The following is a 26,449-nucleotide window of genomic DNA, read 5'->3' on the forward strand; positions in this document are numbered from 1 at the left end:
GTGGTCTCATTATTTCCGCTGAACTTTAATTAACGGTCGTTTCCCAAAGCTCTGCTCTGACACAGATACAAAAGTCATCAGTGTTTATTATAAAAATCGGTACAAAATGCATTTTTATCCTTCCGTTTCTTCTTTGAGAGTCAGCTTTAAACAGTACACGTAGTCATTGCGGCACCCGACGACGAGGGAGCGCCCCCACACCACCGGGGATGAAAACAGCTCCCCTGGCAGGGCGAAGGAGGCCAGCTTCTGCCCGTCTCGTCCATCCAGGATCCACACCGCGCCGTCTGTGGACGCCGCGGCCACCAGGGTCCCCGTCCTGCCCACCACGGAGCCGTCGAACACACACGGACTGGAGTACACCTTCCCCGTGGTCTGGAAAGTCCAGACTAAAGAGCCGTCGGCACAGTTCAGACAGTACAGGCAGCCGTCGTGCGATCCACAAAGAACTCTCTGCCGGTCCGGCGTGACGCACGGAGAGGAGAAGATGGGTCCTTTTGTTAAAAACTGCCAAACCTGCAGAGAAGAAAAGAGGCATGCGCTGAAATATGACAGTTCTTTAAAATAGCTTTGGCTGTACTTACTGGTGGCAACAGAAGCTGCAGTGTTTGGAGTACCAAAATACTACTGTTGTCAGAAATACAATGGCTGTGGCTCAGAGGTGGAGCCAGCGTCTTGTTATAGGTAGGTCGCTGGTTCGATTCCCCTGCACGTCGAAGTGTCCTTGGGCAAGATACTGAACCTCAAACTGCTCCTGATGTGCTGGTCCGGCACGTTGCGTGACAGCCGCCACCATCAGTGTATGAATGTATGTATGAATTATTGAAAGTCGCTTTGGAAAAAAGCGTCTGATAAATGTGGTGAGGAGGTGCATCGTTTCCTGTGAGTCCCATGTAAGGTGAGATTTGAATCATAGCTTCACTTTAACTGTTTGTGACACTGTTGTGCAAATTACTTGATAAAATGCTACAACACGGTGCACGGTGGATGTTTCTCACCAGCTTCCCCGTGTTGCTGAGGCAGCAGATGTTCCCGTCCACCGAGCCGATGATCACGTGACCAGCGGAGCCGTTTGGTGACGAGAAGAACGGGACGTCTCTGCGGTGCGACCACAGGACCTCTCCGCTGTCCTGAGACCAGAGACACACTCATCACACAGCGAAGTGCAACAAAATGAGCGAACAAAACTGACAAAATATTTGAAGTTTGATATGTTGTGTACTCACGGGGTTGAGACACAGCAGGTGACCCCCCAGTGAGGCCACATACAGCTGCCTGAGGGAGGCGTGGAGGTACGGGGAGGAAAACACAGCTCCACCCCCACAGTGACGCCTCCAGACACACCGCTCCGCCTAAAAACACAGAGCACACAGTATGCATTGATTTACTGGTTTGGATACCTGAAACAGAAGGGTTAGGGTTCGATAGCTAATATTTTTTTAGGAGTACATGAGTGTAGCTCAGGAGCCTGCAAATCTATTCAAGACAATTAATTTCTATCTTATATGTAAAAGTCTGGCCGTGACTGACGGACCAGAAAACACGATGAAAAAAACGGGTAATAAAAATGAAATGAAACCTTATAAACAAGGTGAAAATCACAGCTCATGTTTCAGAGAACAAATAGCATGTGTCCTCCAGGACCGCAGTTGTGGTCATAAAAGAACTTGTAAATTGTTCTGCGGGGCATCTTGTTCTGTTCCTGTTTAACAATACAGCTGTTTCCTCAAACATAAAACAGCTTCAAACCAAAACTTTAAAAGCTTCCTGCGAACCCTCGAGGAGGATTCTCCTGAGAAAAAAACAACATGGATTGTGTTTTTCCAGAAAAAGAATCAACACTTTCTGACCTTTGACACACGAAACAATACACAGCCATTCTCACTGTTTTACAGTGTGCTGACGGACGACATCAGTGTGTCGGTACTATGACAGCTGAACTACAGAGCAAAGCACATGTTTATAGTCTGGAGTATTTTGTGAGCAATGTGTGTTTTTCGTTTTTATGTGTTTTGGTTTTTCTTTTATCTGGTCTACTAAGGGTTGTTAAAAAAAGAATAATCAAATTGATTTGTTGGCTGTGGCGAGTGAACAGTTCCCTCATGTGAAGAGCTGAGAAACCAGAGACAGGCCTCTGTTGTTTGATTCCAAAATAAAAGTTTTGAAGGAGACATCTTAAGCTAATTTTAAGGTTCATAATGTTATTTTGGGTAACCACTAGAATATGTTTACATGCTTTAATTCTCAAAAAACACATCAGTGTTCTCATACTGTACTCTGTTTAGTGCCCCCCTCCTGAATACCCAGTCTCTCCTCTGATTGGTCAGCTCACACCCGCCTGAGCCAGCACAGCTGCAAACAACAGAGCAGCTGTGATAAATCTATTCTTACGTGACAAACTGGCTGCGAGGCATAAATTATGCAAAAATGTGTGACAGTGTGCCGTGGGGAGCGGTGTTTTCTGTGGGAGAGAGGAGCTTCTGATCGAGCTAAAGATCTTTCACCTTTGCAAGAATCTATAAAACACACTGGAGGAAAAAGGAGTAAAGAAAAAACACAATAGGTCTCTTTTCAAATTGAAATTAAAGTCATATTCTCCTTGTTTTGACAGTGTTGAACGTGACACAACCATAATGTACAAGTCTCTTGAGTCATCCGAGCCTTTGCATCTTTTTATACTGAGCGCACTCACCTCTGGATTCGTGGCGTAAACGCGCCCATCATGTGAGCCCACTATCACCAGACCTGTGAGGGGATCCACAGCAGGACAGCTCTTCACAGCGTCCCCCGTCTTAAACACCCACCGAGTCTTACCGGACGCAGCGCACAAGAAATACACGCAGCCGTCGTAGCAACCTGGAAAAACAAAAAATAATTCACAAAGGCCGATAACATACAGTCAAATATGTTCGCAGAGCACTCGAGAGCGCCGACACTGACCTACGACCACGAGGCTCCCGCAGTGAGACACAGCAGCCGACGCCTCGATTCTGTCTCCCAGAACTCGCTCCCACAGAAGACTCCCGGTGATCAGGTCTAAAGCCTGGATCCTGTGAGAGTGGGAGCCGATGAACACCGTCGTTTTACCCTCGTCTGACCTCTGACCTGTTCTGCTTTGCACTAGAAGAACCGGCGACGCATCCACGCATCTGCCTGTGTCCGAGGACCAGCTCAGACTGAGGCCCAGAGCACCAACACAGCGTCTCTTACGAGAATCCTCCTCTCCGAGTGCATCGGCCTGGAAGCTCGTATGTGTCTCCGGATTTCTGACCTTCAGGTCCGTCCGCTCACCTGCTCGTCTTATAACTTTAACGGCCCACGTCTCCTCTGCAGCTGTGGACTCTGTGCGCTCTCTCTTTGCTGGTGCCACAACAGGAGCATCATTCGGACGTTTCTGGGCCTCGGGCAGCGCTGACCGGCTGTTATCCGGCGGCAGAATCAGTCCGACCCTCGCAACATGGCGCAGAACATCAGAGAAGGTCCCATCCAGTAAAACCTCCAAGAGCTCCGGTGACTTTACTCCCACAGCTGTGAGGATGTCCTCACAGAGGTGCAGTGCCTTCAGAGAGTCTCCTCCGCTCAACAGGAAGTTGGATTCCTCATCGACGGTCGCATCTTTGGGAAGACCGAGAGTTTCCTGTTGATAGATGGTTGAGTAAAGACGTATTCAAGGAACAAATTGAATCAGTGTCAGAAGTTAGATTGTGATTATGTAGCGGAATACCTGCCACATTGACAGAAGCGTTTGCTTTAGTTTGGTGACGTCTCTCCGTGAAGAATCACTCTCCAAACACCGTCTCTGCCTCTGGTAAATGTTCATCAGCGCCTCCATGTCTACTTTTCCTGCCATAAAACAAACATAGGGATAACTGAACCAGTCCTCGAACCAGTCTCTCCGCAGGGACGACTGTGCGTGATGCTCACCGTGAGGAGTCAGACATAAGGCCGGCACCGGCACCAGCGTGTCTGGAACGCTGTGCGGCGGCAGCAGCAGGGACAGCTGGCTCAGGACGAGTCTGCTCAGATCTCCATCTGCGCCGTCCGTCTCCTCCTGGCGGCGCCTAGCAGAGGAGGGGAGGTCTTCGCGATGCTCGGCCGCGGGTGTTTGTTCCGCATGCTGCTGCACAGATGTGAGAGGAGAATCTGCTTTCTGGTCTCCAGATGTGGACGTCACGACAAAGGCGAGCAGTCGAGAGCCTTCGTGCAGCCCGACGGCGCAGGCCTCCACCTGAGGCAGGCTCAGTATGAGCTGGAGGAGCAGGGACACAATAATATGTACAGCTTGTTATTTTTACATTTAGTGTAAACCTTTTAACTTCACAACCAATCTTACTTTCTTGTTTGATTCTTCCCTTTTCCTTTTATATTCCTTCTTGTCTCATCTCATTGTATTTGCGCAATTCACATTTTTATTTTCTTGTGTTTCATGCATCTGGTGTTGGACATACAAGGTCCAGGGTTCGGGTTATAATAAAAGCATCTTACTTGCTGCAGGCTCTCCAAGTTGACCCGTTTCCCGTGGCGTTTGATCAGCCGGTCCTTCCGTCCGAGGTAGTGCAGCTGTGCGTCTCTAATGTTCACCCAGTCTCCGGTAGCTCTCATCATCCCGGCGCTGACCGTCTCCTCGTCATCCAGGAGACACACTCTGTCCTCCCCTCCTGCACCGAGCATCAGAGGGATTTATGTGAATTTTGTCGGCTGAAAATCTGATTTGTATGCATGTCGTTTGATCGTCCTCACCTATGAACACCTGTCCCTCGCCCTCTGTGACAACACGGCCATGTTCGTCTCTTACTTCCACCGCTGTGCCCATCAGGGGAGTCCCAAGAGGCACAGAGGACGCCGAGCTGAAAGACTTAATGTTTACTTGACCGCAGCTTGATTACCAAGAACATTTAATAAATCATTTTAGGGAGGAAACACTCACTTGCCGCTAGACTTCAGAACAGACTCGGGTATTTCGTAGAAGCAGGCCCAGCAGGACACCTCAGTGATACCGTAGATGTTAAAAATCTGAGTTTTATTGTCCTCGTGCCTCCAGCTCCTCAGCAGAGCTGGTGAGGGACAGGCCTCTCCGCCCAGAGCCAACAGCCGCAGCGAGGAGCCCGATGACAACACTTCCTGTTTTAGGATACGGTGGCCGAAGCGGACGAGCAGCGTTGGCGTGACCTTTGGAATAAAGAAAACACCACGTTTTAGTGAACGGAAAATCTTCCAAGAAAAGCAGAGTTTCCTTCCACTTGCCTGCAGGACAGTCGTCTTGTGGTCCGTGAACAGGAGCTGAGCCAGTCGACTGGGCATCTTCTTGACCACAGTGGGGACGATGAGGAGCTGAGCCCCGGACGACAAGGCCAGGAATATATCCACCACAGAGGGGTCAAAGGTTAGAGGCGAGGCGAGAAAAACCAGATCGTCTGCGCTCATCTGAAACAAAGATCTGAGCCGAGCGAATCAAATGTGTCAAATATCACAATTTAAAATAACATCATAGAGACAAATAAGACGAAAATGTCCAAAAACTCACCTCAGATGCAGGATATTGGGGAGTATGCACTTGTGTGGCACCCTCACGATCTTCGGAAGGCCAGTCGTTCCAGATGTGTGCAGCACATACGCCAAGTCTCTGTGCTCGGCCTCCTTTAACACGGCAGCTGCTTTACGGAGAGCAGCGCCACCTGCTGTCTGAACTCCGGCTTGTTCTGCTCCTCCTTTGTGCTGGACTTTTACCACGGTTAGTTTGAACTTGGGCAAAACCACACAAACCTCCACAGATGTGTGTTCGACCAGGGCAGCCTGGAATCTCTTGATGGGAGAGAGAAGGTCCGTGTGAATATTCATACTGAGTAAAAACAACGAACATTCATGAGAGACGATGTTTAGGCTTTAAGAACCACTTATCTGTCAGGTGACGATAAATCTGCCTTAGTGGATAAAAACAGTTGATATTGTAGAATAAAAAGATAAAGTGGTTTAACTTTATAACTCTGCTGTATGGACTATAATTCAACATTTTTGTTGAATTATAGATTTTTGATTGCACTCAGGCTTCTGGTGCACTCACAGACATGCTGTAACTGATGATTATGTTCATTAGCGATTATTCTGCAGATTATTCTTTATGACTCACTGATTATTGATTTAATTCCTGGAGGCCAAAGTCATCTCCAACTTGCATCTCTGTCCAACCACCAGTCCAAAACTTAAAGATTCTTTATCTATCACCATAAATGACCAAAAAAAAAGCCACAAATTCTCACATTTAAGTAGCCTTTACAAACAAAAGTTCAACATTTTTGCTTGAAAAATGACTGAAATGATGAATTGATTGTCAAAATAAGAGGCGATTCTTTTGTTTCAATCGACTGAAAAATTAACTAACTAACTAATCTTTGCAGCTCTACTTTTATGGTTGGCTTTTTTCCAGCAGTAGCCACTGTCAGTCTTGCCTTCGCACGAATGAGGGGTTCTCAGGAAACGATGCTTTCATGTAATCCAGTGCGATTTTTTATAACTTTCCTTCGATCAAATAATCATTTATCCGACTACTTTTTGCAGCTCTAATCCATACCTTGTTAATATGATTTATTCAAGGTTAAGTGAATATTTGTGAGGGAATTTGCCCCACTGAAGTACAATAACATCTGTAGTGGTATTAATATATATTATTGTATTTCATATTGTGCTCACATCGTGCAAACACTGTGTTTAATCACAAACACATAGTCCAGAAAATCAGGAGCAGGAGGAGGTGTGTGTCTTTTTTCTCCAAGTTTTAAGATTTTTTTTTTAATCAAATATTGCATTTACACAGTTAGTCTTTAACATTAACATAGTAGTAAAGCCTAAAATATTCTACCTGCAGGATGTCAGTCTTCACAGCACAGTACTGGAGGTGACACCGGGTCATGACTCTGGCTGAGAGGAGTCCTGGAGCTTCTGGGTCCAGTGGGACATAAGCAGCAGGTGACTGCAGGATCCTGGAAGGCAACATGGTACTGATCTTCATACTACACAGACAATCAACATGACTCATTTGATATGGCACTGGAAGTTACTTATGCCACATACACATGCTGTATTTATTTGTTTGTGACTACAGTGAACTCACCCCAGAATCCAGACAGGTATGAACACATCATCACCACAGCACAGGCCAATCACGCCGTTATTAGGAGAGCAGTTCTTCTTCAGAATAAGAGAAAGTTCACCTGCCAGTTGAACCAGTTCTCTGTACAGCAGGGACACCGCCGGGCTCCCCGAGGCTGCCCCGCCGTCATATGTCACTGCTGCCCGGTCAGGGTGCAGAGAGGCGGCGGCGGCTACGAGCTGCTGCAGCGTCCGAGCGGCCATGCTGATGTTTTAATTCACATGAATGATGGTTTGTTTACATCCAGGCAGACCCGTGGATGTATGAGGGAGACTCACGTTGGACATACTGTTTGTCGCGTGGAGATGACGTTAAAGACAACCATGAGTATTTCACTTGCTTCTGTAATACTCGTTCACCCCGGTGTCGTCAAATCTTTCGTATTATTATCAGGCATAACAACGATTACTGACCAAAAACATACCATGTTGGGGGTAATTATTTTTGTAATTTGTCGAAACAGATTATCAGGACACCATTGCATGTTTCGGGCACGTGTTTGATGTTTTATGTGTCAGCTAATTGCTGTCGGCTTAATGTTGTTACACACCATTATGCTGACATAGGGCATATTCCCCTCTTTATATGATTTACACACATGTGTAACTCCGTATTGGATTATAAAACATTGGTATTTATAGTTTATTTGCGACGTTTTGACTTTTAATCGACTAAAATATTTCATCTTTGAAAGGATGATTTCCCAGCAGCCTTGAATGCACCTTACGCTTCCTGTCCAATCATCTGTCTTTATTTTGTGACGAAAGAAGTTTGAACTTTAAGCGCCGTGTGTTTTGGATCCGTTAGCCTGCTACTTCCATCATCTATCAACAACAAGGGAAAACGTGTTTTGTGTCAAATATGGACCTGTTTTTAAAAGACCAGCTGCAACGCAATAGCCTTACCTTCAAAATGTCACTGGACCGAATCGCAGAAAAGGTGTGTTAATAAAAACTATCGGTACTGTTAGCATGAAGCGAAGTAGCTAGCGTTAACTTAGCTTACGATAGGATAAACTGTAAATAAGTGATAAACTGAGTTTGCTTAACGTACTTCTGCACTCCAACAGTACTCAAAGCCTCAGTACCAACACGGGGGGATGGAGGTGGACATCAGCAACATAAATTTCCGAGGTAGGTGACTACAAAGCGATCTGAACACTGTTTCTGCCACTTACAATACAAGAACACTTGTAACATGAAATTAACGTTAGCTAACAATTCACGTTAATGGCATGTGGAAATATAGCGCTAGTGTTACAATATAAATGAGGTAATAACACGGAACACTGTCTGAAGCTAGAAAGGTGGCAGGGTCCGCCACATAAACAACATGAATTGGTGTTGTCCTTTAAGGTCAGTTTGTTTATTTAGTCGTGAAAACAAACAGAGTTGGTTTGATTAGGTGGAGGTCTCTCTTCTGAATAAAATGTCTTCCCCATAACTACGTAGTGCACCTTTTAATACATTCTGGAAATATCTTTATGTTGCATATATTTTTTTCGTCAACTGAATTTAAACAGCCAGTCAGTGATGTGTTTGTCTCTGCAGTTCAGTACTTATAATGTGGTCTCATTGTGTGTTATTTCTCCTGACTTTTTGCCTGATGAAGCCCTTCAAGGCTACATGCAGCAATCTAGAACAGAGATGAACAAGCTGGAGTCACAGGTTTGTGACAACAAAACAATACACCACAGGAGTGTCTGAATTCAGAGGATAAGTTTATGTAAAGCTGTTCTAATGGAACACTTCTCCCTTCCTCAGAGCCTGACAGATGTGAGAGACGACTCATTGAGATGTAAGTATCTAGAACTTTAAACAAGAGCAGAGACTTACAGGGATCTTTAAGGGTTGTGTGTATATTAATCGGAATACTGATATTTCTTCCACCGCAGCCCAGGACATTACAGGAGACTCTCAGGTAAATGTGCTGTATTTATTTCACCATTTCTGTCCTGACATTCTAGTATATATCAAGTTAATCGAGGTTTATTTACAACAGTTGGACTTCACACTTGAAGGTGGTGACGCAGCAGAGAGTTGTGTGTCTAGTCTTTCCTCTACTCAGTTCTTGGAGGATCCTGGTAAGACCATGAAAGCAATAGTTCATCTTTTAAACTGCAAAATGTCAGGAAAAGCACCTGTCTTGTAACTTTTTCTACCCTTTGTGTCCTACAGGGATGGCTTCAACTCACATGACTCAGCTGACCGTGAGCTCGTTGGATGAGAGTCAGAGAAGCCTTTCTGAGCTCCTGCCCGAGGACCTCGACGAAGACCTCGAAATGTCTCTGAGAAGTCACGGCAGCTCTCTGGTGGACCTCTACCCTAGCATGATCAGTCGAATAGGGAAGGCCTGGCATCGACAGCAGGTCTCCGATGCCGCTGGCTCGGTGCTGAAGAGGTACCGCAGGTGGCGACAGAAGCCGAACAGAAGCGTCAATAACACCTTCGTTGTAACGCGGAGACAAGGCAATCCAAACAAGACAATCAGCAAGACGCTGCTCAAGGAGACTTTGAACAGCCCTATGAAAATCCAGTACCTGGAGGCTGATGCTACCCCTCGGTCTCCCTTGAAGAAAATGATCAGTGAGAAGGATTGGCAGACACATCACCAGTCTCCCAGGAGGATGAGAGGCTCGCAGCACCAGCCTGTCCTCGTCATGGACTTCTCTGGATCCTCTGAGACCTATAAACCAAAAGATCTCTCGCTGAATGAGACTTTTGATGTGTCAGAACAGCCACCCGCTTACGCTGTCAGCCCTTCACGACCTTTCTATCCCACAGAAAAAGCATCCTTAGACCTGTCTCTCAGGTCGAAAAGGCTGTCTCTCGCTGCACCCTCACCGCAGACTGATGTTTGGTCCATGTGTGCATCACAAGAGAGACAAGACATCTATAGTTCCCCGGTCAGGCAGAGTCCCTTAAAAGCAAGAATTTTAGCCGGCCTCATTAGATCACCTTTCTCCAGAAGCCCCAGTGCACAGTCTGTGGAAAGTGTTTCCAGAGGGCCCACGAGGCGCAGATCCTTGTCTACATCCCTCTCCTCCCCACACAAGCCAACTGTGCAACCGAGGATGCTTTATGCTCAAGACTCCCATCATCCCCTCCAGCCACAGCTGCCTTCACCTCAGTCAGCAGGAGAACGCCACAGGCTTCGTCGGCATCTTTCCTTCGACTCCTCCATCCTACAATCGACCCATGTCTCTTACTTGCCGAAGAAAGTTGACGAGAACTTCATAAAACTCTACCACAAGTTTGTCTGCCAGGACAAATCATCTCCCTTTAAGGGGGCTCTGTGCCGTTACTGCGCTAGAAGCTCCGAAGCCAGCAGAGTCCACTCTTCCTCAGCTCTGGCCGCCCTTGCCTTGTCGCCGCACCGCTCCCTCCTTAGGAAACGCCACAGGGTGATGAGCTGGGACTGCCATCCCCAGTCGAAACGCCCCAGGGACGAGAATTCCTCGCCAGGGTCCAAACGCCATCAGATGCTGAGGTGCCATCTCTCTGCGTCTGAAAATGAGCTGCCTCGAGATCGCTTCTCCTTCAGCCCGAGTAAACACAGCCTGTTTCAAAGATACAGCAGCCAGCAGCGCTCAGCAGACCCACATCAGGAGACCTGGACGAGTCGGGGACGCGACTTATCTGCAGCTGACTATTCCAGCCTGGGTGAGCTTCTTCTATAAATGATGTCCTGCTGTTTAAAATGCTGAATACTTTATCAGGTTCCTTTTTAATCATTATTATTCATTCAACAGGACGTACATTTGAAAGCAACATGACCTACAGCCGATCCCCACGGTAATTTATGATACATTCAGTACAGTATTGGTCCTCCAGCATTACCTGTGTTCTTGTAATAACTCTTTTCCTCCCAAACTTGTGCAGAAAATAGTGGTGAACAGGGAGAACAACAGCCTGTCCATCGAGGTCCTCAAATAAGTATCGCTGTGGGCAACTACTGTCATGTAGCAAATATCAGTGTGTAGCAGCGGGAGGTTTCTGATACAATGGTGTAAATTACACACGATAAAAAAAAGGTGGAAGTGGAAGCAATTGCTTCTCTCAGCTGGTGTGAGCAGCATTAGCTCAGGAAATTGTTTTAAACTGCAACTTTTATGACATGTTCACCCAAAAATGAAAAATCAGTCATCGACTCACCTTCGTGGAAATGGAATATCAGGTGAAGTTTCGTAGTCTACAAAACTGGATTCTTCTAATCAAGTGGAGTAGATGGGGTCTGTATTGGCTCATTACAGCTTGTTCGGCAAAATCAAAATTTCTGGAAGCCCTGAGAACCCAAATTGAATTGATGTTATTTACGCCATAAACGTGCAGCGGAGCTCTTGCAGCCACTTCAGACAGATGCTTTAGCTAAGTAGCTGCTGTAAAGTTTTGGCTTGGAAATGGAGTAAATGTCTTTTTAAATCAGTTTCAGATCTGAAGACCTTCAACCATGCCAGACAAGCTGTGTAGAGCAATTTCATGTTGTTTTTTCAGTCCCCATCGACTTGTTTAAGAGAACGCTGCTTTACTGGGAAGCAGAAATGTTCTGATGAGTAAGAAACTTCACCTGGCTTTCATGGCATGGGGATGAGTAAATGTATAAACTTTAATGAATGAATGAATGAATGAACTTTCCCTTTAAAGATCTAAATTGCTTGTGTTTCTCTTTTGAATGTTATTTTTTATAAGTACATTTGATGCAATCTGTGAAGTGTGCAGGACTGTGGGTTGCACCCTTGGATGTTTAATAACTAAATGTTAACAGTTTAATGTTTATTTTTACCACTTGTTCATTATTAAAATGTAATAATTGTGTGATGTGAAAATGAACTTTATGAAGAAAAATGAATTCTTAATGCAGTTTGTGTTTATTTAACTTTTCAAATATATTCATGTAATGCTCAAAGTTAAGAAAACAAAAAATATTCAAACAGCCACACTCAGAAGAGGTCAAGCTAAAGGTAGAAAAGTATGCTTGTTAAGGAAAATAAAGAATTTCATGTTTTGGTCACCAGCCTTGTGCGTTTTTCTGACATTAGTTCAGGCTTGGAATGTGAAACTATGTTTTAAGCTTTTATGAAAATACATTTACAATCTTCAAAAACATAAAAAGCATCTGTGTTGTGTGGTCAGACATGCAGCAGTAATTAGGACGTAGTAAACATACACTAGACTGCTACGTCACTGCAGCTAGGTGAGACGGCAACCACTGGAGGTCATCCAGAGCAACATTTTCAACTCAAGTGAGATCGAGTGGATCTAAACATGATAAAGACAATCTAAAGAGAAAGTATAAAGTAGTGGTTGCTTATTAAATACATCTCTTGTGTCCCTGATAACAGTACTGAGATGTTGGACCACATTGTTTCCAGTTTACAGAGAACATATCATTCAATTGTATCAACTTTTGGAGCTTGCAGTGAATCCACGATGCGGCTCCTGTAACTATGAGCGGTCTTGGCGTTGGAGCACCAGTTACCACTCCAGCTCCACTGGATATTTCCCAGTCAGGCAGGCAGTGCAGTGGCCCACTCTCTTGCTGGACTTGTTACTGGAGCTGATCACCTTGTCGTTCAGGATGGAGTTGACTCCCTCCTGGACCGCTGATACCAGGCCCTCCACAGACAGATACTCAACACTGTCGGCACCTGCAGGACAGGTCGTGTTATTACCGACTATTAAGCCACAATGAGGACGTGAGATCGAGGGAGAGGATGAGACACCGACTGAACATTGAGATGTACTGCCACATTAGTCCTTACCAATGTATCCAGCAATGTCCTGAAACTCGGGCTTGTTGGCGATGAGCTCCTCCTTGGTTGGAATATTGATGCCCATGTAGCAGGGGTACCTGATGGGAGGAGAAGCCACCCTGATGTGGACCTGTGGAGGAGAAAATATTTTATGTTGCGTTTACAAAAATGACAGATATAATCTTCTTAACCCCTTTTCAGAAATAATCTCCAACTATACAAACATACTTAAACAATGTGAAACACATGGCTGTTTACGCACACTTGGTATGAGAACGTATACTTTTTGATTGCTTAGTTGTAGAAAATACTGATGTAGAATTATTGTTTTTACATCAAAATAGCAGCTTAAAAGTCATTCTAATGTTTGGGGTGTGCAAAATAGCACAAAATGTAATTTTCTACAAAATGTTGCTTTAATGATGAGGCATGGAAACGTGACTGCACTTCACAGAACCCTTACGGATAATGTTATTTTCTTTCTTTTTTATGTCAAGAGCCAGTTTTTCATCTCCCTTCCATCACTGTCCTTTCAGTGTCTGTATCTCTCTAAATATAGATATTACATCCATTCTGCACAAATATACAATCTAAAATACTCGACACTATCATAAGACATACTCCAGGATTCATATTAGCCAATAATAAATGTGTGTCATAATTTCCAAAAATATCTGTTTGTGTCATTCAAACACTGAATTTCTTAACAAGTTCACCCTTGAAGGGGTTTTCAAATATGTCCTTTTTTCAGTAACCTAAAACGCTGTTTACGTGTATAAAAAGGGCCAAAATGCCTAGAAAAACTGTTTAAGAGATACATGTGTACGTGTGAACAGGGTCTTCCTTGTCCCTCTGACATTGCTGTCAACATGCTGCTCTGATTTATTACTAGTGAACCTTCACTGTGATCAATCAATCAATCGCCTGCTGGACTGAATCACACAGTTTAAACGGTTGGTTCACTCATTAAATACGTTTCCTTTATTGTACAATTTAGTGTGCTCACTCAGATGCAGTGCAGATGCTTTCTACTGCAGGCAAACTGGGGTGCCTCTATTATAAAACGCAGCAGGGAACACAGGTTTATTTTTGAATCATTTATGAGCCCTCAGGAGGTAAAAATATTCAGTCAATCACAAGACAAAAGCAAGATTAGAGGAATATCAAAGTGTTATTTTGTGTAGCGTGAATGTTTTCTTTCTACCTTCATGTCCTTTTTATCATCTCCCCTCAAAATTATCTCGCAACCCTTCTTAGGCAGGAGTGTGTAACATCCATAGTCAACAAACCTCAGTCGCACCAGCTTCCTTCAGCAGTTTTATAATGGGGGAGATGGTGTTGCCCCTGACGATGGAGTCATCAATTAGCACCACTCGTTTTCCAGCAAAGTTGTCTGTCAAAGCTCCAAATTTCTTGGCAACTCCCAGCTGCCTTAAGCGAGTATTCGGTTGGATGAACGTTCTCCCAACATAGCGGTTCTTACACAGAACTTCGATATAAGGCAGCCCAGACTGTGAATGGACAAGATGAGGAGAACCAGTGAGACCCATCGGGAGGTGAGTATATTACAGCATTTCTTCACAGAGTTGGAGCAGACAGCTTGTAGACTGACCTGCTGAGCGTAGCCCAGCGCAGCAGGAGTTGCAGACTCTGGCACGGTGCTGACCACGTCTGCGTCTGTTGGCGCCTCGATGGCTAACTGCCGACCGCAGCGTTGCCTGACAGTATAGACCATCTGCCCTGCAGCACACAGGGACACAATATTGAACATGCAATACAGCCACCTAGAAAGGCATGTCAATTATTCATAAAAACAAAATAAATAAAAAAAAACAGTATTCCAAAGGTTGATCAATACTTATTATTCAAACCTTCAAAAATTGAGTCTGGTCTGGCAAAGTATACATATTCAAAGATGCAGAAGGCAGGAAGGTCCCCCTCAGGACGAGGGACAACACTCAGAGTCTTGATTCCATGCCTGGATATCTGGACTATCTCTCCTGGCAACACCTCTCTGTAATACCTGAGAACCAGGAAGGACATGAAAATGGTCATCACCCACAACACTTCCTTCCATTTTAATGCAGAAGTTATTACAATGATGGTAAAAAAAACTGACCTGGCACCAATGGACTGGAAGCTGCAGGACTCTGATGACACAACCCACCCCTCTGTGTCCTCCTCTCCATCACCTGAGCAAAAGGTCAAATGATGACGTTAATAATCAACCAGCTTACACATCTGACCAACCTCACGCCAGGTTGTGACATAAAATAGTCTGGCCTGAGCACTGATTAACCACTCATGAGGCCTCCATTTATCAGTAGTAGAAATTAGGTTTGTTCAAGGACAAACATGTTGACAATACCTGAACTGTGCAGTTTAGAGACGGGAACAAGCCGTCCAATGCAGAGCGGCCGGTTTCCATAAGGGTCGCGTACGGCGTAGATAACATCTTTGAACATCACCAACAGTGAGTACGACGTGGGGGTCTCCATCATCAGGTTTTTAATCCTACAACAGAAAAACAAAACAAAAAAACACTATTTGAACAGTATAGAGCAAAGAGCTGCAACTAAGGACTAAGGACGCGTTGTCATTGTCGATGAATCTGTTTATTATCTCGATTAACTGATTATTTGTTTTGTCAATTAAATGTCAGAATTATTATAAAATGCCAGTGTTTCCCAAAGCACAAGATGATTTGTTTTGTCCTGAACTCAAAGGAAATAACTTTTCTTCCCTTAAAAAATAAGTCAAACCAATGTATTGATTAACAAAACAGACAACTAATTGATCTGTCAATGAATCCCTGCAGTTCCAGTGGAGAAAACGAAATATTCATCCAGCATCGCATCATTACACTGACCTGGCAACCCAGTCTGGTGCGTCCAGCTCCTCCATGGGTGGAGTCAGCGCCAGCAGCTGTGTGATGAGCTCACTGTCCGAGCTGGTGGAGAGGCCGACGCCATGGCGCATTACCTGCACAGCACATTTACATAACTGACTCAGCATACTGCATAAAGGGAAGTTTTATTTCCTGTTATAACACACACAAGCATAACATTGAATGATTAAAACACATGTCATGCATACTGATTCATCATTTAGCTTTATGTATTCGTGTTAATCGCCCACTATGGGCCACTGATATGCATCAAGTTTATTGAGACCATCCTCACCTTTTTCCGCAGCGCGTGGGCATTAACTAGCTCTCCATTGTGTGCCACTGCAATCTTGCCATGCAGTGTATCCACCACAAAGGGCTGGCAGTTTTGCAGCTCAGAGATCCCAGTGGTTGAATAGCGTGTGTGACAAATACCAAGGTTACCATAGCGCAGCTTCTGAAGAGCCTCGGGTGGGAAAGCAGTGCTCACTAATCCCATCCCCTGAAAAAAAATATAAATAAATAAATGGCAAGCGGATTGAGTGAGAGATGTTTTCAGTGACACAGTCTGCACAAATAACATCACAGGAAATATGCAGTACTATGCAGCTATTGTGTGGTAGAGAGGGAAACTAGGACACAATCTGAGTGTATTAAAGCGTAATTTGTAAAACTGTGTGTGTCTGTAAGGATGATCATGTATTTATGGCGCCCATTTAAAAAAGCAGCTTAACTCTGTTACCTTTCTTTGAAGAGTGCGAGTTAAAATATGCGTCTGTGTACAATGTTACCTTGTGGGTTGTGTATGTGGGTGGACTGGCTCCATTACATGTGACAAACCCGGCACTTTCCTGACCCCTGAGTAGACACAAACAATCACATGTGAAGTCTAACACATCAGTAAATACATCAGCGAGAAATGAGTTTTATAATGAACCATCTCTCAGTCTCTTTCTACAAGACTCAACGTGAATTCACTTGTTCACTTCTTATAGCCTCGTATGCGCCTTGAGGCAAAACAAACTGGTTTAAATCAGGCACAGTGAAGCAGGAATGAGGAGCAGGAGAAAAAAGAAAAAAAAAAACAAAGAAACGTCTGCTTCTCGGCTGAGGAGCTGCCATATAGGGAGAGTCGCCTTGCTGCAGTTTCAGTCTATTTACCAAGCTGCTTCTCAGATTACAGTTGGTCCCGCCTCCTCAGCACACAGCTTAAGCCAGTGGTGAGGCTGCTTTTCTGCATGGAGGCGTTGCTTTCAGGCTTAACCGCCTGGTTGCCTAGGGAACCGGGCAGCAGAGACAGACGGATTGGGGAAAAGAAAGCGTTTCCAGGTCAGCTCAAACATGGAGAGAGGAGCAGAGAGACAAAGAGGAGGTGATAGGGAGGTGGTGGAGGAGAAAGGCTCGGTGGAGAAGCAATGGGGGGACGCAGAGGTGCTGGCTCTCGTGTCAGTGTGGGACGAGGTGGGAGCTCAGCACGTAGCTGAGAGTAGAGCCACATTTGAGTTGATCTCAGAGCGTCTGAGGAGGCTCAGTGTTGTGCGCAGCTGGTGGGAGTGTCAGGCCAAGTGCAGAAGCCTGGGACTTCAGAGCAGGAAGCCTGACGCAGCAGCAGCAAACTACAGCGCAGGAATGGATGGCAGGCCAGAGGAGGGCTGGGAGGAAGAGGTGGAAGGTAAACAAAGAGCAGTCTACCCTTCCTCAATCACTATCCCAAGACAGGAAGGTAAACATAGGTTCAACACCAACTGTAACGCTGATGATCACAACAATGCTCAACACATTTTAGGATTTAATCCAGAGAGAGATCAGTAGATAAACAAGCATGTTGAACTAGTTTTAGCAGAAAGCTTTTGCCTGCTTTAAACATTTAAAGTCAGATTAGATTAAAGCATTTCGATACAAGCTCCATGTTATTTTTTTAATCAGACTTAAGCCAAAGATAACAGTGTGTGCATGTGTGTGCAGGTATGGTGAATCGAATCCATCGGGCTCTTCCTTTTACCCCCAGTGTGGAAGAAGGGGGCCGCCACTGGACCGACGACGAGGTGCGAGCGCTGCTGTGCGTTTGGGCCGACCGGCACATTCGAGAGAGCTTGAAGTGCACGCTGCGCAACAAATCCATCTTCCAGGAGATGGCCCGCCAGATGCAAAGAAACTTTGGGGTGGTACGCAACTGGAAACAATGTCGAACAAAATACAAGAACTTGAAGTACGACTACAAGACGGCGAAAAGCGCTCACGCTGCTGGAGGCAGCAGCGCAGGAGGCCCCGGGAAGTACATGAAGTTCTTCGATGAGGTGGAAGCCATACTGCTGGACCGCGGACTGGAAAACGGGGCCACAGAGATGAAGAAGAAGTTGTACGAGGGAGAGGTGGGAGCAGGGAGGCTACAAACATCATCCCAAACAACAACCTCAGAAAGTGAAGTTGTGATTGAAATCGATGATGGTATGTATTCAGCCTGAGGTGAAAACAGTTTTGCATTCAAAGCCAACAGAACAATACATTTTTCATCTTGTGTTTTTTATTTTCAGACGACAACAGTGACGATTACGATATGGATGGAGACATGGACGCAAAATGGAGAGGATCAGGTATATCAAATTCACAACCAGTGTAGTTTGCAGTATATCAGTGTTTTTCAAAAATATAAAATATCAATATCAATTCTAAGTAAATCATCTTAATTATCTTTTCATGAAAATCATAAATCTTATGCCCTCTGTTGAGTCAATTTTGGAAACATGGTTTCGAGTATTTTTTAAGTAATTATATCGAAGTTAGTAATTCCATTACTGTGACAACACTACTTTATTTGTTATCTTTTCTTTCCTCGATCGATCTTTATTCACTTCAGATGCCCATCTAACAATCACAGACCCATCCAGCTCTGATCAATTCCACGTGGTCACCGTATCAGACACAGGTCGAAACTGGAGCGACCTGGAAGTGCGAGCGCTGATCCAGGTCTGGTCAGACGAGCGCGTGTGCAGGCAGCTGGAGAGCTCGACTAGAAAGAGAGACATCTTCGTCCAGATCTCCAACAGGTTGATGCAGCAGGGCATTGAACGCGACTGGAAGCAGTGCCACACCAAGTACAAAAACCTCAAGTACCTTTACCGTTCCCTCCAAAGAGGGAAGACTGATGAAGCTGACCGGAGACGCGTTATGAGGTTCTACGATGAGGTGGATGCCATAATGAATCGCACAACCAATGGCTCACCACATGTCCCAGGAGCTGCAGACAACCAGGCAGATTCAGGCAGACTTTCGATGTTGGAGGACTGTGAGGACAGTGATCACGTAGATGTGTATTTGACAAAGATGAACTCAGTGACCTCACTGGTGGGAGCAATGGAGGAAAGATCTTCCAGTTCTGGTTCTGTGTCATCTATAAGTCTCGATGTTATGCCAAACAATGAAGACCTGAGGCTGAACATTGCCAAGGAGCTTCGCTTGGACCAACATCACAGATTGAGTGAGCCAATATCATTATTAATTCATGTACAGTGAGCACATGTTTTCCTCTGTCTACAATGAATACCAAAATCCATTAAGGAAACCGACAGAAGCAGAAATGCATGGCAGCAAAAAACACTTTGTTTTGACTTTACATCCTCAATTTCTGTTGTCTGTTTCTGAACCTTTCACAAAAAAAGGCCTAGACTGTATACATTGTCTTACTGCTTATCAGGAGGCACTTACATCACTCAGACCATTTTATTAACAGGGGACTTAAATATAAATGTTTACAGTATCAACATTTATGTATAAATATACTTTTAGCAGATGGCAAACACAATTCGTAGGTTATCCTCCTTATTACAAAGTTGTCCACCATTCACAGATCAACAATCAATAGCTAGCTTTATCACCAGCAGTAAGTTTGATGATAGCTCAAGATATCCTAACAATCGTTTTCAGTGAATATTGAATAGCATTTTCATTTGAAATCACTGATGGTAGCCGTTTTATTTTGTCTGCAGGCTCCTCTGAAACGAGGCCTGAAAAACAGAGCACCTATTCAGCAAACAGAGGGATGAAGAGGAAAGCTGTGGATCAAGGTCTGAAATGTGCCTCCTCCTGTAATCACTTTGTATGTCACATGAATTGACTACAGCCTGTGTAATTTCTCAGTCAGTCCCATGATGGAGCCTGATAATTCAATTAAATTATGGATAAGGGTAGTGCTGTAACTGCTGACAAAAGGTACATCTCATGATAACCATCAGACCAAGAAAAAAAAATGTTGCTTCTCCAAAAATATTATGTAGCCTAATATATATAGTATTAGCACTTCATTGCAAATCTAATAATGCAAGAATAATCATCTGAATTTAAACCTGCATTTGTTCCCTTTTTCAGAACCCACACTCCAGACACCCGCAAAAAAAATGGGCACTGATTCTGACTTTGCTGACAAGGCCTGGTTTAAAGAAGAGCAGGATCACATCCCCATAATAAAGATCAACTCAGTCCGATCAATGGCCTCTGATCAATCCCCAGAAAGAGAGGTAATATCTACTAATCCCACCTGACAGATAGAACAATGTTATGCAAGCAATGTAAACTGAAGAATAAGGTGATGGAGACCAGATAAGACATGATGCTGCTATTTTAGGAGAGTCGTTTTTATGATTTATCCATTTAAAGGGCCACTATAGCTACTAAAAGTTCTAACTCAGTCTCTTACTAATATTGTTAAATAGAAGAATTCCAACACGAATACTAAATCAGAAACCTTTCTCTATCCCATTTTTGACTGCACAGATAAGGTCCCCGATACATTGTTTGAAGCTAGAGAGGTGGCAGGGTCCGCCAGAGATAAAGACAGTAAAACATTATCAGAGTGTGTCGTCCTTTAAGGTCAGTGTGTTTGTTCAGTTTATCATGAAAATGCAAAGTTTGTTTAGGCACCCAAAAAGACAAGTCTATAAAGATATTTCTCCTTTGATTAAACTACTTAGTGCACGTTCAAGGAGTAATCTGAGTATAACTTTATGGGCCCTGGGAAGTTTAAAGAGGCATTTTTCTCCCATTATTTTTTTGTATTATTATACAATTAACTCAGCAAATAATCAGCAGATTGATCCATAATGAAAACTTATTTGTACCGTTTCACCTTTTAATATACAGAGTAAATGTTTTACACAACATTGATTAGGGTTACTTTTATCATACTTAATTTGGGGGAACTAAAGCATCACTGATTTTCGGTATTAGTGTAGCTAAAAACTTCCTAGCTTTAAATCACATGTTGTTGCACTTAAGTGCTGTGTTGCCTCGAGTCACGCGTTTAACAACACGCATTTTTTTCGACTCACGCAAACAACTACTTGTGACATAAGCGTTGTTTTCTACACAACTGCAACCATTTTACTTGTTTTTTTGTTTTGCCCTAAGATGACTTACTAATGTTTTTATTTTCTTTAGCTTGACTCAGGAGTTAAACTTGAGATATTTTAGCACCCAAAAAAGTAAGTTTGGTTGCTAAATTGTTCCTAAAAACTCATCTATGTTGACAATAGTTGACTATAAAAAATGGCGTCTTAACGGGCCAACCGTTCATTAACCGTTCGTCTAATTAAAAAAGTGCTCACGTTACACTTCCCGTTTCTTACCTGTGCTGTAACGCCACCAGTCCCAGGCTTAATATCTGAGCCACCTCCAGCTGTGTGGGCCACTCTCCCGCAGCCACACACCCGAAAACCCCGCATTCCTCCCCGATACCGGACTCCTCGAACTCCATCAGTCGCTGCCGGTCGGTCCCGGACGGTTTGCTCCTCCGCTTCACCCCAGTAGGGAGAAGTCTCGTGCCTGGTTGCCAAAGCAATCAGCGCGTGCGTAACGTTACCTGAACGCGCGTCAACGGGTGAACACGTGCGGTTAGGGGCTGAGTGTTCGGCACAACGTGGCTCGTTAAAACCAAATAACTTCAGCTGACATTGTTGAGGCGGGCTTGAGAAATCACCAACAGAGGCGACGTGGTGATAGGAATTAATCAATGAGCACAGCGCAGACTGAACAAACAGGCCGCCATCACTGTTATCACACAAAATAAACTAATCAAACAACTCCAACTGACGAAACAAACACGTGGTGTTTTTTTTGCGATTAGGAGCCAAACAACTAATCAAACTCAGTCACGCGGTGGATTGTTTCTTCTTGGTGAGATTTTAAGAAAATCAATCTCCCTGTCAGAGAGAAAATGGGGGTAGTTTGAGGATAAACTCCAGAAGAGAAAAAAAAAGTTATTGTAAATGTTTGGTGGTGGAGCATCTTCCCCCTCACGTGGTGAGGAATGCGCTGCTGTGATTGGTTGTCTGAAGGAGTGGAAGGGGCGTGATTGGTTGTCAGTGCACGTAAGACGGACTCCACTTCCCTCTTCTGCTCCCTGCACGCCTCCTGCTGCCTCTTCATCTCGAAACTTGCCCAAAGTTGACTGGCAGCTCGATCCATTTTGTGTTTTGTTTTGCAGGACTGCAGGTTGTTGAGCAGCACCATGGCCTCCACACCAGGTACAGTATACGAGTTAAAGAATATTTTTTTGCTCAAATTAAATGCGCAGCGTGTAATTAGGAACTTTTCCCTCTGTTTGTGTGTGTGTGTGCGCGCGTGTTTTCAGAGCTGAAGATCGGCAAACAGCTGAATGAAGGGAAGACAAAGCAGATTTTCGAGCTTTTGGACCAGCCCGGACTGGTTCTGGTCCAGTCCAAAGACCAAATCACCGCTGGGAATGCGGTGAGGAAGGACCAGATGGAGGGAAAGGCTGCCATCGCCAACAGGACGACGAGCTGCGTGTTCAAGCTCCTGCAGGAATCTGGTGAGGAGTCGGTACAGTCAGGATCCATTCAAACCATACTGGGCCTGTCTGGTTCTATGTCACACTCGCCCTCAGGCCACAGGTTGCGAAACAGTCATTACTTATTTTGTTGGTGGAATGAAGCCAGAGAAGTTATTTATTCATTTATTTTTTTAATTAGTATTTACTGTAGAATCTCAGTATTTCTTTTACACATAACCCACCACTCAAGATTAGTTTGGGATATTTAGTGCTTCACTGGATTGTTCAATTTGTGACATATCAAATGCATTTTTAAAAATTAATATTTTTGGTCCCCCAAAACCTTTCATTTGACTTTTATAGCATATCCATGCACGTGCACATATGCACCCATACCAATGCCCAACTAATTTTGATTTATAAATAAATGTCCCATGAATCCCACTGACTTAGATCTTCTTGTGGGCTCTCAGTTACTGAGATAAGAGGTCAATGAGGTGACTGTATTCAGACAGAGAGACAAACTTTGGCCCATTTACCTTTTCTGTTAGGTGTTTAGAAACAGACCGTTATAAGTTTAAGTTTTTTTGTTTAATTTTTTTTTAAAGATCTTTGTTGTAGCAGCCTCTGTCCTCATCAATAAGTTGGGTTATTTACATTATTCATCAATGGTAAAAATACAATTTTTGAAGCCCAAGTTGACACATTGCATGTTTTGTCTGTCAAACGGTCAAAACCCACTGATATTTAGTCAAATATAGTTTAAAATAACCGGCAAATACTCACGCGTTTGAGCTGGATCTAAAAATGTATGCACTTTTATTTTTTTTAAATATTCAGTAGCTTTGGTTCTGCATCTTAATGATTATTTAATTGTTTATTAATCTGTTGATTAGTAGTTTGGTCTATGAAATGTCAGGAAGTGGGGGAGAAAATGTTGATCAGTGTTTACCAAAGCTCCTCAAATGTCCACAATCCACAGATATATTCATATTTAAGATGAATGTATCTTAGATTTATGATTGTTTTGTTTTTTTTCTCCCTCAAAGAAAAAAATAAGGTGATTAATAGATGATACTGATGGTAATTAAAGGCAATTCATTGAATAGTTGACATCTAATCAGTTAATGGATAATTGAAGTTCTAGTTGCCGATAATCAATCTTCCGTCAATTGACTCCCTCGGCCTTCATGAAAAAGTAACAACTGGAACTTGAAATGGTCATTTTTCAGTGGATTATAATATCATAGATTTATCAATGGATGAAACATAAACACACATCAACAAGTGCAGAATCACTCAACAGTTTTGTGATTCTCGTGGAAGATACAAACTCAGAAATATTATTTTGAAACAGTTTTTACTTCATGGGAACTTAAACTGTACGTTTGTTTTGCAATAAACAGCCAACTGTACTGATTCATGCGATGATGTTGGCGCGTGTAGGAGCATGGTGGCTGCATGTTTCTCGTTCGGTCCATAAAAACCCGGATTCTAAAATTGCTCCCCTTCTTGCTTTAATTTAAAATTTAATTGGGCAGATGTAACCCACATGCCACTCATGACTGTGGTGCGTGTCAGCCGAGCTGTGGTAATGGCCGTCTTGTGACTCGAAAGTTTTACGCACGTAATTAACCAAAACGTGACCGAGCACATCCCCCTCACTTAACCTTTTATTTTCAGAAGATTAATCTTGTTTGGTTTCTGGTGTGTAGGATGAAGGATAAATGAAATTATCATAATGAATTTCAGATGTGGCTCCACTTGGTTCACAGCTCTCAATGCAATCAAGGTGTTTGTGTTTTTATGAGCTTTTTAAAGGAGGCTGATTTTTACCATCTCCTCTCTCTCTTCTAGGCATTAAGACGGCCTTTGTGAAGCAGCACTCGGACACGGCGTTCATCGCAGCCCATTGTGAGATGATTCCCATTGAGTGGGTTTGTCGGCGAGTGGCTACTGGATCGTTCCTCAAGAGGAATCCAGGAGTGAAAGAAGGCTACCGCTTCACCCCCGTCAAGATGGAGATGTTCTTTAAAGTACGTCTGACGCCTCACCTCGACTTCAACTTTTTATTTTTTTTTATTTTAAAAGCTCTGTCACTTAACTTAGTAGCCAAAATGTCAAGTCACACCCACCCTAATGTAATTGGTTGCTTTCTTACATAGGATGATGCCAACAACGACCCCCAGTGGTCGGAGGAGCAGCTGCTGGAGGCCAAGTTCAACCTGGCCGGGCTCAGCATCGGTCAGTGTGAGGTGGACATCATGAATCGCAGCACTGTGGCCATCTTTGAGATTCTGGAGAAGGCCTGGGCCACTCAGAACTGCACGCTGGTGGACATGAAGGTATGCAGACCGCGCAACGCTGCCCTCTGCTGGTGAAGCTGATACACTAGTGTGATTACTGAACACTGTTTGTCTTTCTCGCTTCTAGATCGAGTTTGGCGTCAATGTGAAGACCCAGGAGATCGTCCTCGCCGATGTGATCGACAACGATTCCTGGAGGCTGTGGCCAGCTGGAGACCGAAGCCAGCAGAAAGATAAGCAGGTCAGGACTTGTCTTCAGTTCTGCCATTTCAATTTGAAGCTCGTTAAGAATTAAGATCAGAGCTGACGTAACTTTCTTCCCCCTCTTTCTAGGTGTACCGTGACCTTAAAGAAGTCACCCCTGAGGCCATGCAGATGGTGAAGAGGAACTTTGAGTGGGTCTCTGAAAGAGTCAAGGTACACAGAAAACTATTTTCTTGATCTATTCTTATCATGCTTTTGCTTGCATTTTAACCCATTAAGACTCAGACCCATTACAAATTTATTTAAAAACCTAATAGTTTTTTTTAACAAACATGTATGTACAAGTGACTATGCACATATACTAACTCATGTTACACTTGTGTGTTTGCAAACTGGGACTTGCATTGAGCGAAAAAGCAGCGCTGATATTTTGTAGACCAAACAACTAATCCATTGATGATTTACATATCCTTAGTTGTGACCCCACTGATTGCCTTATTGTGTCTCTAGCTGCTGTTGGAGCACCAGGCCAGCGGCAGGGTGGTGGTTCTGATGGGCTCCACCTCAGACTTGGCTCACTGTGAAAAGATCAGGAAGGCCTGTACCTCCTATGGGATTCCCTGCATCCTGAGAGTCACCTCGGCACACAAAGGTCCAGATGAGACACTCCGCATCAAAGCAGAATATGAAGGTGTGTATTCATTTTTAGCAAACGTTTAATTTTCTGAGGTGAGGATTTCTTTATCTGTCATTTCATGATGTGCATCTGCTTCTCCTCAGGTGATGGCGTACCCACTGTGTTTGTGGCGGTAGCCGGCAGGAGTAACGGCCTCGGCCCGGTGATGTCTGGAAACACGGCGTATCCCGTCATCAACTGCCCACCTCTCACTCCGGACTGGGGTGCACAAGATGTCTGGTCCTCCCTCCGTATGCCGAGCGGTAAGCGCAGCACTTCCTGATTTATGTCTTTTTAAATGTTACTCACATGTGAGTTCATTAATCAGTAATCGAGCCTTCCTTTGTTTTTTCCCCCGCTGCAGGTCTTGGCTGCTCCACAATCCTCTCCCCTGAGGCCTCTGCTCAGTTTGCGGCGCAGATCTTCGGGCTGACCGATCACCTGGTGTGGTGCAAACTGAGGGCCTCCATGCTCAACACCTGGGTGTCACTCAAGCTGGCTGACAAGAAGCTACAGGCCTGCAGCCTCTGAAGTGACCCGAGACCTTCTTTGAGCCTCTCATGCTCTTTTACAGCTCAACTGTCTGTCAATGTCATGTCTGTGCTTCCCATGAAATGCCACTAACAATGTACTTTCTCTCAGATAAACCATTCCATTAAAAAAAGAAAACGAATAAAAGCTTCTTAATTAAAA

General features: G+C 44.1%; 4 protein-coding genes across 9 annotated transcripts; 2 read left to right on the plus strand and 2 right to left on the minus strand.

The window, feature by feature from the left end:
- Nucleotides 1-6: 6 nt before the first annotated feature.
- Nucleotides 7-7,451, minus strand: aasdh (aminoadipate-semialdehyde dehydrogenase). Its single transcript, XM_030434215.1, has 14 exons — nucleotides 7,109-7,451; nucleotides 6,857-6,977; nucleotides 5,525-5,802; nucleotides 5,245-5,437; nucleotides 4,928-5,169; nucleotides 4,741-4,847; nucleotides 4,486-4,658; nucleotides 3,925-4,249; nucleotides 3,725-3,843; nucleotides 2,941-3,637; nucleotides 2,693-2,856; nucleotides 1,227-1,352; nucleotides 999-1,130; nucleotides 7-516 (listed from the first exon to the last, which is right to left on the minus strand). Exons 1-14 carry the CDS (start codon nucleotides 7,348-7,350, stop codon nucleotides 115-117), a joined length of 3,321 nt encoding a protein of 1,106 aa, XP_030290075.1. The 5' UTR covers nucleotides 7,351-7,451; the 3' UTR covers nucleotides 7-114.
- A 480-nt stretch (nucleotides 7,452-7,931) lies between these two features.
- LOC115591291 (uncharacterized) lies at nucleotides 7,932-12,157 on the plus strand. The gene is made up of 9 exons (XM_030433156.1): nucleotides 7,932-8,086; nucleotides 8,217-8,280; nucleotides 8,759-8,814; nucleotides 8,911-8,944; nucleotides 9,042-9,067; nucleotides 9,149-9,230; nucleotides 9,325-10,809; nucleotides 10,899-10,941; nucleotides 11,029-12,157. Exons 1-9 carry the CDS (start codon nucleotides 8,009-8,011, stop codon nucleotides 11,033-11,035), a joined length of 1,875 nt encoding a protein of 624 aa, XP_030289016.1. The 5' UTR covers nucleotides 7,932-8,008; the 3' UTR covers nucleotides 11,036-12,157.
- ppat (phosphoribosyl pyrophosphate amidotransferase) lies at nucleotides 12,002-21,576 on the minus strand. 2 transcript variants are annotated; one of them, XM_030433157.1, is made up of 11 exons: nucleotides 21,408-21,576; nucleotides 16,578-16,644; nucleotides 16,082-16,288; nucleotides 15,769-15,881; nucleotides 15,268-15,413; nucleotides 15,019-15,091; nucleotides 14,771-14,922; nucleotides 14,512-14,639; nucleotides 14,189-14,410; nucleotides 12,909-13,029; nucleotides 12,002-12,794 (listed from the first exon to the last, which is right to left on the minus strand). In XM_030433157.1, exons 1-11 carry the CDS (start codon nucleotides 21,533-21,535, stop codon nucleotides 12,622-12,624), a joined length of 1,530 nt encoding a protein of 509 aa, XP_030289017.1. In that variant the 5' UTR covers nucleotides 21,536-21,576; the 3' UTR covers nucleotides 12,002-12,621. The 2 variants fall into 2 exon arrangements, with proteins under 2 accessions (XP_030289017.1, XP_030289018.1); XM_030433158.1 differs by lacking the exon at nucleotides 16,578-16,644.
- On the plus strand, nucleotides 17,041-26,449 carry paics (phosphoribosylaminoimidazole carboxylase, phosphoribosylaminoimidazole succinocarboxamide synthetase). Of its 5 annotated transcripts, none has more exons than XM_030433151.1 (16): nucleotides 17,041-17,509; nucleotides 17,752-18,234; nucleotides 18,321-18,380; nucleotides 18,644-19,264; nucleotides 19,773-19,850; nucleotides 20,152-20,300; nucleotides 20,557-20,652; nucleotides 22,265-22,304; nucleotides 22,412-22,609; nucleotides 24,428-24,606; nucleotides 24,736-24,915; nucleotides 25,004-25,117; nucleotides 25,210-25,293; nucleotides 25,591-25,771; nucleotides 25,861-26,019; nucleotides 26,121-26,449. In XM_030433151.1, exons 1-16 carry the CDS (start codon nucleotides 17,128-17,130, stop codon nucleotides 26,285-26,287), a joined length of 3,171 nt encoding a protein of 1,056 aa, XP_030289011.1. In that variant the 5' UTR covers nucleotides 17,041-17,127; the 3' UTR covers nucleotides 26,288-26,449. The 5 variants fall into 5 exon arrangements, with proteins under 5 accessions (XP_030289011.1, XP_030289012.1, XP_030289013.1 ...); XM_030433152.1 differs by having other exon boundaries at nucleotides 17,044-17,458; XM_030433153.1 differs by lacking the exon at nucleotides 20,557-20,652 and having other exon boundaries at nucleotides 17,047-17,509.

The sequence above is a fragment of the Sparus aurata genome, chromosome 11 (assembly GCF_900880675.1).
Source record: "Sparus aurata chromosome 11, fSpaAur1.1, whole genome shotgun sequence".
NCBI lineage: Eukaryota > Metazoa > Chordata > Actinopteri > Spariformes > Sparidae > Sparus > Sparus aurata.

What these genes read in the sequence shown, in the direction of transcription:
- aasdh (XM_030434215.1), bottom strand. Translation starts at nt 7,350, where the DNA reads ATGGCCGCTCGGACGCTGCAGCAGCTCGTAGCCGCCGCCGCCTCTCTG. An exon ending in CGCTTCTGTCAATGTGGCAG is followed by an intron (nt 3,638 to 3,724) that starts GTATTCCGCTAC and finishes ATCTATCAACAG; the next exon opens with GAAACTCTCGGTCTTCCCAA. An exon ending in CGGGAGCCTCGTGGTCGTAG is followed by an intron (nt 2,857 to 2,940) that starts GTCAGTGTCGGC and finishes TTGTTTTTCCAG; the next exon opens with GTTGCTACGACGGCTGCGTG.
- paics (XM_030433151.1), top strand. Translation starts at nt 17,128, where the DNA reads ATGGAGAGAGGAGCAGAGAGACAAAGAGGAGGTGATAGGGAGGTGGTG. An exon ending in TGTGATTGAAATCGATGATG is followed by an intron (nt 18,235 to 18,320) that starts GTATGTATTCAG and finishes TTTTATTTTCAG; the next exon opens with ACGACAACAGTGACGATTAC. An exon ending in CGCAAAATGGAGAGGATCAG is followed by an intron (nt 18,381 to 18,643) that starts GTATATCAAATT and finishes TATTCACTTCAG; the next exon opens with ATGCCCATCTAACAATCACA.
- LOC115591291 (XM_030433156.1), top strand. Translation starts at nt 8,009, where the DNA reads ATGGACCTGTTTTTAAAAGACCAGCTGCAACGCAATAGCCTTACCTTC. An exon ending in GAGAGACGACTCATTGAGAT is followed by an intron (nt 8,945 to 9,041) that starts GTAAGTATCTAG and finishes CTTCCACCGCAG; the next exon opens with CCCAGGACATTACAGGAGAC. An exon ending in ACATTACAGGAGACTCTCAG is followed by an intron (nt 9,068 to 9,148) that starts GTAAATGTGCTG and finishes TATTTACAACAG; the next exon opens with TTGGACTTCACACTTGAAGG.
- ppat (XM_030433157.1), bottom strand. Translation starts at nt 21,535, where the DNA reads ATGGAGTTCGAGGAGTCCGGTATCGGGGAGGAATGCGGGGTTTTCGGG. An exon ending in GCACCAGACTGGGTTGCCAG is followed by an intron (nt 15,414 to 15,768) that starts GTCAGTGTAATG and finishes TTTCTGTTGTAG; the next exon opens with GATTAAAAACCTGATGATGG. An exon ending in TTCCAGTCCATTGGTGCCAG is followed by an intron (nt 14,923 to 15,018) that starts GTCAGTTTTTTT and finishes CCTGGTTCTCAG; the next exon opens with GTATTACAGAGAGGTGTTGC.